At 43.6% G+C, this 14,172-nt stretch overlaps 1 protein-coding gene across 2 annotated transcripts in view; it reads left to right on the top strand.

The window, feature by feature from the left end:
* alpha-Man-Ib (alpha-Mannosidase class I b) overlaps positions 1-12,953 on the top strand; it is a 63,160-nt gene extending 50,207 nt beyond the window's left edge. For both annotated transcript variants that reach the window (XM_050193718.3, XM_050193717.3), the window contains exons 9-10: positions 795-926; positions 11,210-12,953. In XM_050193718.3, the coding sequence (XP_050049675.1) occupies positions 795-926; positions 11,210-11,416 (339 nt within the window). In that variant the 3' untranslated portion in view covers positions 11,417-12,953. The remainder of the gene's footprint in view (positions 1-794; positions 927-11,209) is intronic.
* The last annotated feature ends 1,219 nt before the right edge of the window (positions 12,954-14,172 follow it).

The following is a 14,172-nucleotide window of genomic DNA, read 5'->3' as shown; positions in this document are numbered from 1 at the left end:
CGCATCTCGTGTTGCTCAGGCCCTACAGCCTGAAGCGCGTCGGCGTCTTGTGCCTTAACGATGCTCACTGAGTGGGCACATCAAAACTTCCCGCCAATACCCCTCGCCCGAGGAAGCTACTGACGCAGGCCAAATTCTTAGGTACACAATCGTAACCGTAAAAAACAACTGCGTGTCTGGGTACCACTCGGGACACCATCAGTTCAGCGTGTATCAGCGTCTCATGCTGCAGTGATTTGCGCAACACTTCGCATTACGTGTATTTCAACTATAATTGAGTCTTCCAAATTTTTTAGTGACTTTGGATCGTACGTTTTCCCGGTTAGTATGTTTTTTTTTATTTTTTTTTTTCATAGCATATGAATGGGGTACTACAATATGTAGTATAATGGTATTCTGTATTGGTAAATTATTAGTAAAAAACAGGTGTCATAAGAAGAGTATTCCTGCAAGAACTGCTAGTAAGACTTTCACATCGTGTTCACCATGTGAATGTTGAATGTGTTGTAGTGCTTATTTCTTTCACAGCTTAAGATTTAGCAATATTGCCTGTATATCAATGACCTTTATAAATCTATATAGGCATTTTTCCATTGTTGTACATTCACAAATCAGAATTAGATACTTTTCTTTTTTAACCTTTAAAAAGGCTTTTACTGGTCACTCAACTTGATTTATTTTTTCTGTTTATACAAAATATTGTTATTTCTGGCTTTGTGTGTGTCCGTGTGTGTGCATACAGTTATGCAACTCAATAGCCACAATGCTGATATAGCATTGTTTGCTTTTTGCAGGGCAATGATGCACACAATCTTCTTCGGCCAGAGACATTGGAAAGCCTCTGGTACATGTACTACTTTACACGCAACGAGACTTACCGGGATTTGGCTTGGCGTATTTTCCAGGGGTTTGAGAAGCACTGCAAGGTTTGTGAGCATTTAACAGCTGCCCGTTTTTTATGTGGAGAAAAGCTGGCTGTTCACTCAGTGCATATAAATCCTTGTGATCTTTGGAGGAGTACCGACAATACAGCAGTGGTGTGGGAACTGTGCCAATTGTGCTGTTTGGATATCCATGGAAACCTTTTCACCAAGTTGTGCGAAAAGGACAAATTTGTGCCATAATGGCATCTAAAAGGCTCGCTTATATTCTATTGCTCAGTGCACCCTACGCCGACCACTAAAGAATATGAACTAAAGATATGAACTGACAACTAAAGAGTATGCTATGTAATGGTTGCCAGCATCTGACAGGGCACCAAACAATCGCTTAAAAGAACATTCTTGTCAACATGGGATTTGTTACTTCTGCTCGCCCAGTGTGATGTGCACTGAGGTAAAACATCTTCTGTCACTGTGAAAGTTGCTAATGTGCTTAATGCATTGGCAGCACCCAAGTGCCAGTGTAGTTTGCAAGAGTATAAGTATATCTAGTGATTGCTGTGTATTATGGTATTTTGGCTAGGAGTGTGCAAATGTCAACATTGTTGTGTACAAATCGAATACGAATACTTGGCATTGAATATCGAATAATAATATGCACATGCATTTATTAGCAAGTTGGTTTATTTTAACATGTTGGAACATTGCAATTACATTGTCATTGGTAAAAAAATTAAACTAGTAAGCAGTTATGCTAAAAGATTGTGTATTTGGCTCATGTTAGCTTTGGAAAATTGAGTAATTTCCACTAGTCTGTTCTTGCCAACCTGTTCCTTTTTATACCACATCGATTACCTGTAAACTCGGAGGCATTTGACCTTGTACCAGTCATCACTCATCGCATTTGCTGTCAAGCAATAAGCTCAGGATTGGGGGTGGAACCTGCAAAAGAGCGCACTGTCGCTGTTCGCAAACCCGTGCCCCTTGCTACTGAGAGGCTGGCTTTCCTGCAAAGCTTAGCCATCTAGTGGCTAAGTGTTTTACAGGTGAAATTTCACCAGCAGCATGAAATTGTCGCAAAATTCAGCACAAGATCAGACACACTTTCTTAGATTAGATAAAAATAAACACTAATAACCATGTTTTCTCTTGTGCAGCCAGCAATATATTCAATTTGTTTCAAATAATCATATCCAATCGAATATTTGAAAATTTTCGAATACCTAGTTTGTGAATCGAATACAAATATTAAAAATATAGTATTCAATAATATTCGAAATTATTGAATATTTGCATACCCCTAATTTTGACTGCTGCCAGGGTGTAAACGAGCTCAAAGAGTAGCTGTAGACTGTGGCTGTACGATTGTGCTTTGTGAGATGCTTAGCTCATAAATGGTGTCCGAAGAAGGCGTGGCTAACTTTTTGTGTGTTTTGTGTTGTAGTCACAGGGTGGCTACCAACCGGAAAAAACGGGAAAAACAGGAATTCTCACGGAATTTGAATAGTCTGGAAATACTCAGGGAGAACTTGGGGAATTTCCGCTTCTATCAGGGAAAATTAGCTGTCATTTTATTGAAAGAGAACGAAAGTCATGTTGATGCTAGCTCTAGTAACAGAGGAATCGCCACAAATCGTCATTGATGCCGCGTCATCATCTCGGGGTATTGCCAGAGTAATTAACGATCGATTTTCCTGACGCCCGATTTTTCAGGCATGCCCGATAATTTGGACACCTTCACGGCACCACCACGTACCCCATAGAGTCAGTGTATATTGCCCTGACTGCAGGTCTCAAATGACATTAATTAAAGCCACCACTGCCGCCTCGAACCGGCCTTCTTGCATGCAGATCCGCTGGCAGCCGTAGCCACCACCGCGGCAACGCTAGGCCTAGTTGCTTCTACGCTCGCTATTAAGCTTCTTGACGTGCGGTGCCGTGTTTTTCATTGAAAGAATTCGCCGCTGTCAGCAATGGCACCGACTTCGCCTTTTTAATCCTCGAGATTGGCTTCGAAGCTCGCAAAGCACAGCGAATTGCGTAATGCCAGTCTCCAAAAGTTAGCCTATACAGAAATGTTACACGGTGAAGCACAACAAGCGTGGGAAGGGGCAATTGTCATGGGACACAGTATTTATTCCTTAATTATAAACGCATGCACACCCGTCTCCTGTCACAGTACGAGCACCGATATGCCGAATAAGTGTACTGGCAGGTCTTAAGAGCTTTTTCGGACATTCCTGTGGCAATTTAAGTCCGTAACTCTTTCGTTACTGGAGAAAATGGAGAAAATAATATTCCTGCATACATTGCAGCATTGTGCATAAAGAAATTTTCTTTCCAAAACCATATGTTGCCAAACAAAAAAATTCTTTTAGGTAAAACAAAAATTCTAGAAATTGCCATTTTTGCTGCCAGTTGATAAAAACAATAAAGAAACATATCTGCAAAAACATTAATATCAAAGGAAATTACAAATATACATTTCAAAGATAAATACCCAGGAATAGTGTCTGCAAGAATAAATGCTCAGTACATTGCCATTCTTCGGATACAACAATGAAACTAAGGCAAGTTCATCGCTCATGCCATGCAGTGAAGCAGTTCCTAGATTCTGTGAAGCATAGGTGCACTCCACACTTTTCCCACAAAATGTCTGGTGTTTGTTCATCTTTGCAGTCCTCGTAGCACATTTTGCAGTTCTGTCTTTTCGGCATCTTCTGAGGATGGTCCTATCAGAAGTCCAAGTAACGTACTTCAGTTCGTCTAGAGTTGTGCACCTCATCCAGAACTGGTTGCTCTTAGCGTAGCTGAGCAACTACAAGATTATGCATTTAAGCCTATTTGTTTGCATTTTTGCAGATTGTCTTAATCACTTCTGCAGAGAAGAAGAGTAGAAAGAAATTCCACGCCATTGTAAGCTGTCTTGCGCTGATCCGCAGTGCTGGGCCAAGATGTGCTATGGGCAGCCTTCTTGGCGTGAACGAAAGTTTCTTTGCTGCCGATGGCAGGACACTATAACCAAGTGAAGTATGCACCCTGAAGATAATCAATAGAGCTCTCAGGTCGTACAAAAAATGTCGGCATATAAGTGTGCACAAAGAAAGAGACCGCTTAAGGCCGTAATGGAAACTTGCAGGTGAACAGCTGTGGATGTCCCATGGTGACTCAAAACATCATCACCGTCAAAGCTGGAATCTGCTTTGCTGTCATATTCAGATTCATAACTCGACTCCTCATTACTAAATTGAAGTGAGGGTGCAGCATAGTTTTGAGCACGACGCTTTTCTCGCCAGACAATGCCATGGGAGTGACTTTCGATAACTGCGCAGTGACACTGGCAGCGCCCCTTGCCCAAATTTTACGAGAGAAGCAAAACCGATACTCTTGGAAACTGGTTGAAAATGCCAGGTCCACATGCTGGACATGTGTTGGACCTTCAGAAATGCACTTTGGCGGAATAAAACGACCCGGACTTCAAACTAAAGCTCACTAGTGAACAGCTGGCGTCATTTATGGTTAATTATCACCGCTCAGCACTGTTGGACAGCAAAGCCGGCAATATAATTTAATTCTTGACTTACTGGAAGTCATTTCGTTACAACATTTTGATGCTAGTGCAGTGTAATCGGGAGCGGCATGATTTTTTCTCAAGCGCAGCAGAAGGTGACAGCCACGCCTCTTTTCGCTGCAGCATAAGCGCATTAGTTCGCAAAAAGGTCCATCAAAAATCACATCACCGGAACACAAAAATTTAAACTGATTTTGAAAAGTTAAATGCCTGTACTAACTGCTGAATGGCATTCAGTGGATATGAAACGGCCCCGACATGTCGAAATCGGTGATCTAAAGTATGGATCACGAGTGATCGATTTTAATAGGCATGGTAACGAAAGAGTTAAGGGCAGGTAAAGACATGCATTCACATTTTTCGGACTGCCCAATCTTTCGGACGTTTTTGCAGCCCCTAGGGAGTCCGAAAAATTAAACCTTGACTGCACAACTGACCAAGAGGATACTTGAAATAGGCCGTGGGGCGAACGCATGGCGAAAGGAGGATGAGGAATGCACTGAGGAATTAATGGGAAAGGAAGCGTGCTGCCGCCTCTTTGAAGGAGCTTGAGCTCAAAAAACAGTGTTGGCTGACGCTGAGATGCAGGTGTCCCTTATCCGAACCAAAATAAACTCTTTAAAGCAATGAAACCCAATGCTGACACATTGTGTATAGGCTGAGAGTATGTCAGGACAGTTGAGGTTGACTTCCCAGCTGCTGAGAGAGAATCTTAGTTGTGACAAAGTTCAGGCCTCATACTGATGAGCTTGCTATCAGTTGATAGAAATAGCTAATATTCGAAAATATTTACTTCTGTATGCATCTCCTTTTCATTCGTGTTTCAAAATGTTTGACTTGATTTGGAATGGGTTTTACCATTTTTTTTCCGGATATATTTTATTCGCTGTGCATTTTACTAACACCTTCCTTCTATTTTCTTTTTGAATAAAATAGATATTACTCCATGCTATGCAAAGTGGATTAAGTCATTTTTTGTTTCAACATGCTTACTAGTGAGTGACAGCATCGGGCAACATTGTGTCAGCCTGTCTTGACATAAAACAAAGTTCTGGCTCATTCAGGAAATTTTGCAAAGCTGTGCAGGGAAAACCTGGAAAACTCGCGGAATTTGAAAATGTCAACTTAGTAGACACCCTGAGCAGTCACTTCACTCTGTGTCCACAAACTGCAGGCCTCCTCGGAGACATAGCACAAAGTCATGGCCTCCAGTTTCATAACACCAAGATTCTTAACATTGGCGAGACAATTTGCAGGACAATATCAGATACAGTCGACTTATCTTAATTCTATCCTTATGGAACCAATGAAATTGGTCGAATTATCCAGTGGGCCGAATTAGACAAGATGCAAAAACAACGACAAAACACATTGCTCATACATTTGACAGTATTTGCCCAAGTCTAATACCTACCTGCCCCCCCCCCCCCCCTGCCCACTTTCTATGTGTCGAAAGTATAAAACTAACGTAGAAATGACATTAAAGCTAAACAAAGTATAGATCTAACACGTGCCCAGTCTTGAAAACCAGCAAAAAAGATTGAGATGCAGACGTGATGGAATGAAGAGGTACCACAAGGCTGGACTAGCAACTGACATATACAGGGAAACCTCGTTAAACTGTAGTTGGCCAGAGCTCGGAAAAAGTACATACTAAACAGTAGTACTGCTTAACCGAAATAGCATGAGATCACCCACTTACCTGTCAAAAATGGAACTCGGAGAGAGTCGATGAAAGGGGAAAAAAAGCATGTAGTATTTATTCACTTCGCGCGACAAGTGTTATTTACGTTTGATGCAGCTGCGGCCTAGCAGTGACGACAGTGGCCCAAACTTACTGAAGCTGCGAACCAGCTTTTCAGCCAGCCCTCTCATCTGGGGCAAACATTCGCATGGCAGATTTCTCGTTGGCGTTGCATGTTCTCCATGCACGCGGGCGGTAGCACTGCAAAGGTCGCGGGCGCCTTTTTAATTGCGGGGTGCTGTTCTTGTCACGACAATTGCATTCATGAGGCTGATGTAACACGCAGCTTACGACGCACGCACTTCTCCACATTGTCTAAAGAGTCAGAGCAGCTGAGGCCGCAACCCTCCATATTCACGCAGAAGCACCGGACTAGTGCGAGTGCACCAGTACCTCAGAGGATGTGGGCAAAGGGTCATTGTTGCTTTCCTCATTGTGCCCGCTTTCACTTGTGCTCGGTACGATGTTGGCAATGTAGTTTTCGGGCTCTCCCGTGGTCACGACACTGTCATGTGTACTCACAAACTCGTCGATTGTTGACTCGTCAATGGCTTCTGGAAATTCTGACAGCTCGCTCCAAACTTTGGCAGCACCGGCAACGGCTTCATCGCACTCATCAGAATTTATAGTCATCACCGGGCACGCGGAAGCAGGTGCGTGTGAAGCAATTTCGGATGAACCACTTGTACACAGCCGTGCGTACGCGTCGCACGCCACAGGCACCGAGTCGCGAGTTTGTCCGCTTTAGCCCTAATCTCCCCCTTATTCTTCAAGATCGTGCTGAGAGTGTTCCTCGCAGTCTTGCATGCTGTGGAGACATCCAACGTCTCACTGCGTTCGACCCGATTTACAATTTCAAGCTTCATGACGAAAGGTAAATTATGCCGCTTCATCACGGCAACATTGCGGGAGAAGGCCCACAAGGCGCAAATACAATGAACCTGAAAAACAGCGAGACAACTCACACTTGGGCCATCTTGCACAACGAGGGCACAGGAGCCTCTGATTGGCTGTCTGAACAAGTGCTGCGGGCGAGCCAGGATAATTTTCTTTGCAGGGGGATCGGGGGATGTCGATGGCTCTCCTGACACAGCGCGGTCACGGTGGGGAAGAGCGGTTAGATGGAGCTGCGCCGCCGCGAGATAAAGCCAACTTTTGGGAGCACTTTCGTGCTGCTTGTCGTTCGATATATCGGGAGTCTCTGCTATTATATATTGTTCGATGTAAGTGTAATTTTTGCTATATAATGTGTTATAACTATATATATATGTTATAACTCAACTGTTATGACTGCTATCAGGTGGGAACGGCATCCGGCCGGACGGCCAGGAGCATAATAACGCTCACACAAGAACAGGAACACTGCGCCCGTTTATTCAGTGACAGCCCTTTTGTCCAGACGTTCTGAAGCCGCTCCGGCGCGTATGATGACGTCAGTCTCTCTCCACGACGAACGTGGTTTTTCTGTCTTCGTTGTCGTTTTCACTTTGCAGCACTCTTCCCTCCTTAAAGTGAGTACTGCTGTACGGATTTTCTTGTATGGGTCGATCTACGAAGCACAGCTGGTTCAGCCTCTTCTGGTAGCGTCGACACACCAGCTGGTTGATCTTGCGAAGGTTGTGCCGGCACAGGACTGTATCGAGGACGGCCTTGATCCATGTGACGCTGAAGCTCACCTTCCGCCGTTTCAACGGTGATCATTCGGAATCCTCTTGTTTCTTTCACTGTGGCTGGCAGCCACTTTTCTCCCTCTCCGAAGTTGCGAGCCCAAACAGGAGTGCCCGGGTTCAGCTTGCTTCCTTGATCTGCCTGTGGACAGATAGGAAAGGTTACGGGCGGTGGAAGACACATGTCCAACCGAGAATGGATCTCGTATCCCAAAAGTAATTGAGACGGTGATCGTCCATCGTCCAGGGGCGTTCTACAGTAGCTGAAGAGCAGTTTAGCCAATTGCTCAGACAAGTCACCTGACTGAACCTTCTTGAGGCCATCTTTCAGTGTCTGCACGGCGCGTTCAGCAAACCCCTTCAATTGGGGGTGATATGGTTCCGTACGAAAGTGCTTTAGGTTATTTCCTGTCAGAAACTTCGTGAAAGTCTCTGACATGAACTGAGTTACATTGTCTGTCACAATGGTTCTTGGTATGCTCGGCCTGCTGAAGATTTCACGCAAGAATGTAACTGTCGATTGTGCTGTGGCATGATGCACTGGAATTGCTTCGATCCATTTCGAATGTGAATCTATGGCCACTAGGATCATGGTGCTATTCACTGGACCGGCATAATCCAAATGTACACTTGACGAATTTTCATGCATTAGTGGCCAGCTTACTGGTATTTTCGCCGGTGGCATTGAGCTTGCTTGTATGCTTGTAATACAGTTCCTACTGATTTGTTCGATAGCTCCGTTGATGCCAGGCCACCACACGACCGTACGGGCCAATGCCTTCATTGCAGACATTCCCTGGTGCGTCTCGTGCAGGAATTGCAGCATGTCACCACGAGCAGCCTCGGGAATCACGACTCTGTGGCCCCAGTAAATGAGACCTTCGTAAACGGTTAGCTCACTCTTCCATGCGAAGTATGATTCCAACTGCAGATCGGGTGCTTTGCGCTCCTTTGGTCAACCATGAAGCACGTAGGACTTGACATTTCTAAGTACTTGTTCTTTCTCGGTCAACTGTCTCATTGCTTGTGACGAAAGAGGCGTGTCATCCAGCTGCTGCAGCGAGTGCACGTACTCGGGTAGCTCCTCTGATGTGTCCTCTATCTTGTACTGGCATGCTCCCAGCAGCAAGGACCAACGTTGAATTATTGCGGCAGCCATGATGGGCGTGGGGCGATCTGCGCGAAATAGACCCACCAGCGGCTTGTAATCTGTGATCAAGGTGAATGTTCTTCCCAGTAGGTAATCCCTATACTTTGATACCCTGAAAACTAGGGCCAACGCTTCATGCTCCAGTTGGGAATAATTTCTTTCCGCTTTGGTAAGTCTTCGAGAGCAAAAACCTATAGGCTTGTCAACATTGCCAATGCGATGGGACAGTACCGCTCCAATTCCGTTCGGTGACGCATCGCACTCCAAGCGCAGCGGCAGTGAGGGATCGAAGTGAGTGAGCATTTTGGCATTGCATAAAGCGTTTTTTGACTTCACGGTACAGACCTTACCACACTTCAACAGGATTTTGTAGGTAACATGCATTGCACACATGCACATGCATATTTGTTCACATGCTTGGTTTTGCAGGCCTCTTTCTTCTTTCCAGCATTTTCAATGCGCATGCACAGTCCTGACAGCTTACATGGAGTGGAAAACACTAATTGTACATCATGCCAACCAGCAACTTTCTTGCTATTGTGCAACATTCTTTATGAATGTAAGGCATCACATGAACTTTTCTTTTTTCTTTGTTTTTGTTGGATTTTAGGTCACCTTTGTTTTGTCTTTTAAGCTTTACACGTAGGCTCTCAGCTACCGCCTTAGGTACTTGTGTAGGAAAACCTGCTGCAGGTACCCTCTGAACTTGATGGTCGAGGCTCTCCTGGATGACCTGGCAACAGCTTTTCTGTATCTGTATCTCTCTGAGCGATAAAGAGATAGCATTCCTAAAGGGCTGAGCTTTAAACATAAGGAAGTAGAAATAGATTCGGCGAAATGGTATGTTCATCAATTTAAAGAATTTTGTATGTTACTAAGAGCATTGTGCATGCGTTGGCGGTGTGGTGTTCGAGGTTTGATACATCTTTTCAAATATATGTCAGTGCAAGTCTAGCGTTGTGGTGTCTCTTCTTTCAGTAGTGTTTGTGAATCAATTTTTGTCGCTGGTTTTCTCAAGTTGCAGTATGAACTAACTTGTCTAGCAAGCAGCACTTATACAACACTGCCTGATTTTTTAGAATGGCGGTCGGTTTCCTAAAGTCAGCTTCACCGCATGGTTCTTGAAGTTAGCTTCGCCACTATGCGGTTGTGTTATGCGGTAAAGCGTACGAACGCTGCGAAGGTGGTTTCGGTTTTGTATCCGATTGCACCACGCAGGCAATCTTCATCTCAATTTCCTTGGAAAACAAAAGGCGCACATTATAATCGGGTAAATACTGTAATTAGACATTGTGAGCTACCGTTATTGCTTGAAAATCTTCGTAGGGCAGGCCAAAAATAGGCATTTTCGATGGGAGATGATGTGCGTTCAACTCATTCACTGTTCCCTGAGCTCCGCCAAGGCAGATGCTGGCAGTAAAGGGTTTTTTTGAAAAAACGGCTGTCAAAATCGGATTGGATGCTATGGCCTCCCAAAACACGCGGGGTTGACCTCCTCTGGCGGTTGCTACAGGTTGTGTGCGCGCCATGGGGGTACCGGATTCTTGTCATGATTGAGTTGCCGAGTGCAGTGCGAGAAGGATGTAGTAGCAACACAAGTGGCGGCAGGTCACGATTCGACCGACTCTGCAGGTCGCTTTCAAGATACGGCACAAATACGGTGTACCACTGCGCAAACTACGCAGTTGCTACCAAAGCACAAGGCCCCCTCCCTCCCGCGCTGCCTTCTTGCTTTCCCCCCTTCTGCAATTCGGCTCACCGTCGCATGCTTTCACTTGCACATACAGCATATGCGGCACGCGTGGACAATGTTATTGCCCTTGGACTTTATACAGTACATTGCGGCGACCACGACGGCAGAAATGCGCCTGGATTGTCCATATCATTGCTTGTGCGTGACCTGCGTTCACGAAGTGAAACGTCACTGTATTCTTTTAAAGTCACTGAACGAATGAACAAGTGTGTCTTATACACCGATGCGACTTATATGCACTCTTTTTTTTTTTTCTCGGAAGAATTGTCGTACTGAGGGGGGTGCGAGTTATACACCGGAAAATACGGTATTCCTTTTCGACAGTTGGCGTCAGTGAGATGCCAGTGGTTTAAAATATTGTGATAAGGATTTACTGCTGACAAAACAAGCTTAGTTTGGTGGGGCCCAGAAACCTTGTGACATGTCTTTCTTGGGTTGTGCAGGTGCCTGGTGGTGGGTACACAACTATCGGGAGTGTGCTGAACACGAAGCAAACTGGCCCACGAGATATGATGGAAAGTTTCTTCCTGGCAGAAACGCTGAAATACCTCTTCCTGCTCTTTAGTGAAGAGGACGTTCTGGAGCGGTATTCTCCGACCAGATACCTGTTTAATACCGAAGCCCATCTGCTGCCCTTGTACACATCCTGACACCACACTTCCACTATAATTAGCATTCACCATCTTGGCGCTCGTTAACTTGAAGAAGTCCTCCATCTTCAGTGTCACTGTTGGTTTCTGCTACTGCATAGGCTGTTGGCTATTGGCTCACAACTTGCAATGCAGAGTACCCCATGGTTTAGGCTGTGTTTACACAGGCCATGTCACTCCATGCACAACTGCCTTGACAAAATTTTATTTGAGTAAAAATTATGTGATCCTTCGTTCTTGCGATCATGAACATGCACCTTCCAGAGTGGTTCATTAGGTCAGCATTAGGTCAGCCATTAGTTGCAACAGTGATCATTTTTACTGATGTACAGTGCTTGGCCAGGTCTTGGGCACAGCTCTACCACTAGTGCTCTGTTACTTACCTGAACAGGAATAATGATGCCTGTAAGAGGTCATAAACCAAGAATATCCCACCTAACTGATTGTTTGGATATTAACGATAAGACAGATTACATTTCTGTCTGTAAAAACTTTCTCCTCCATATGAGGTTTTCATTACATGCACCATGCTCAAAGCAGCCCTTCAGTAAGCACTGATTGCCGGTCACTTTTGCTCTGGCTCACTAATTTCATTTCTGTAAATCTAAACAGACAGTCATTGCTGGAGAAGAAGAAAGTGGGGGCTTTGCTTTGTCTTTAGGTGTTTGTAGTTAATTGCAGAGTTTATTACTATATTGATTGTTGACGAGTATCTACAGGCTTGTATATCAGATAGCAAGGTTTTCAGTTGCAGTCTATCAAATGTGACCTATCAAAATCTTCAGGGAAAATGCAAGCACTGAAGATAAAGCACAAGCATTGATCTTGAGTACAGGCATGAGTTGACAGGGCTCACTGAAGCATACCTATTGAGGTGTCGGCAGACAGTGAATGAGGGCAGTCATTTTGTTGAATTTCCAAGCTGGTGTTGCCTGCTGTAGTGGCTGTTTGAGTTGGTGGAATATTTAATTACAATGATCTTGGCACTCCATGTTAGTACACCGTTTCAAAACTTCTTTTTACACTGACAGCTTGCTACTATTTTTTATCAGGGAACTTAAATCATTTTAATATTTAATATTTTGAGGTGCATTTGGTTCATTTCTTGGGATGGAAAACTATTTACTGTGATTCAGATAACTTTAAGTGTTGTCTAATGGGGTAGTTTTTATTTCTTATTTAAGGAGGAACTATAAATTTGAAGTATTTTTATTTTGTTTTTACTTTGTCTCAGTATATGCTAGTGAAGCTGAAAAAGGGCACATTTGCTTGGTTGTTTAAAAATAGCTGATTAGTTTGTTTATTCGATTGCTGACATGCTGCATTCACATTGCAGAAGCTTCGTTTCAACATTATTTAATAGAACAAAACATGCTGCTCATTCCAGGCTTTTGGCCACAAACATTCAAGCACAAGGGATATCTTGCATTAGGGGATGGGAGATTGTGCCTGTCTTTGCACTGAAGATGACTTACATGCTTATTGGTTAGAACCTGTATGCCATCACGGACATAAAATGCTGAGTGTTTTCCTTTTATTCTATGTAGAATGCAAAATTATCATACAATCAAATCCTTTAGAAACATGTGGAGGCACCTTTTGTTCTCAATATACTCTTTTCTTACTGCTTTTTGGGAGTTGCTGCGGAGCATAGACAGTAATTAAAGAAGGGCAAACATGGCTTATAAGCACAAAGTTAAGATACTATGGTTAAACAGCTATTTAAGTAAATAAGTGCATCGTTTAATGTAAGGGTTAAAACTAAGGAGGGGCTTGTTGGCCAGGTGGATAAAGGAAGCATTGCCACATGGTTCATGTAGCACCGAAAAGTTATGAATAGGGCCCATTTTGTGATGTTTTCTTGTTGCCCATTGTGCATCATAAGCATGGTGTGGGAAAACTTTATTATTGTTTACACAACATAATGTTTTCTCTGTTGTGTAAGTTAAGTTCGTGAAACAAGGCAAATGCAGACCAAGTCTGTGAGCCATGAGAGCACAGTTATGATATATAGGGGCCTAGCCCCACTTGTCAAGGTCACTCATCTTAGGCAAACTCATCGTAGGTAAACTTGTCGGGAAGGCCAACTTTTTATCGGGCATGTTGTACGAGGATTTCTCGTATGACATATCGTTTGACAAAACACAAGTTAAGATCTGGGTTTACGATGTGACAAGCAATTTGTTTTGCCTACCACTCATCAGCTTTATAACAAGAAAAGTAATATGGAAGGCCTCATTTAAGTGATTGCTCATCAGAGTTTGAGATGCTTGAAGTGAGGAAAATATAATATACCTGCACACAGGTTGCAGGCAATTTTAGCAGCGAAAATGCGCAAGACACGCCGACATTATAAATGGCACATTGAACAGCTTTTATACAATGAAAAATACTGTTTATTCAACATGCTTGATAAATAAGCTAAAAAGCAGATGTTCTGATCAATCTTGCCAAGTGTATTGACTGCTGTTCCACTGACATGTTGAACCAGGTTCCTTGTAATGCGGTCATTAACATCTTGGTATTTGCATGCAAGGCAGGGAGTGTGCTGTCTGACATTTGATTGTGCCATCTAAGTTCTTGTAGTTCTTGCTCATCCTTCAGGCACCTCAAGAATACCCAGTGATTCAGGAAGGAGCACTCAACTTTAGACTGCAATACAACAGTAACAATTTAAATTAGCTTAGATTTTTTTAATAAGCAGACTCAAATAATAAACCAACATATAAACAAGTGAAGATATTGGAGGTAGAATT

This window comes from Dermacentor andersoni, chromosome 1, assembly GCF_023375885.2.
Source record: "Dermacentor andersoni chromosome 1, qqDerAnde1_hic_scaffold, whole genome shotgun sequence".
Lineage (NCBI taxonomy): Eukaryota > Metazoa > Arthropoda > Arachnida > Ixodida > Ixodidae > Dermacentor > Dermacentor andersoni.
This window is presented reverse-complemented; position numbering and strand designations above follow the sequence as displayed.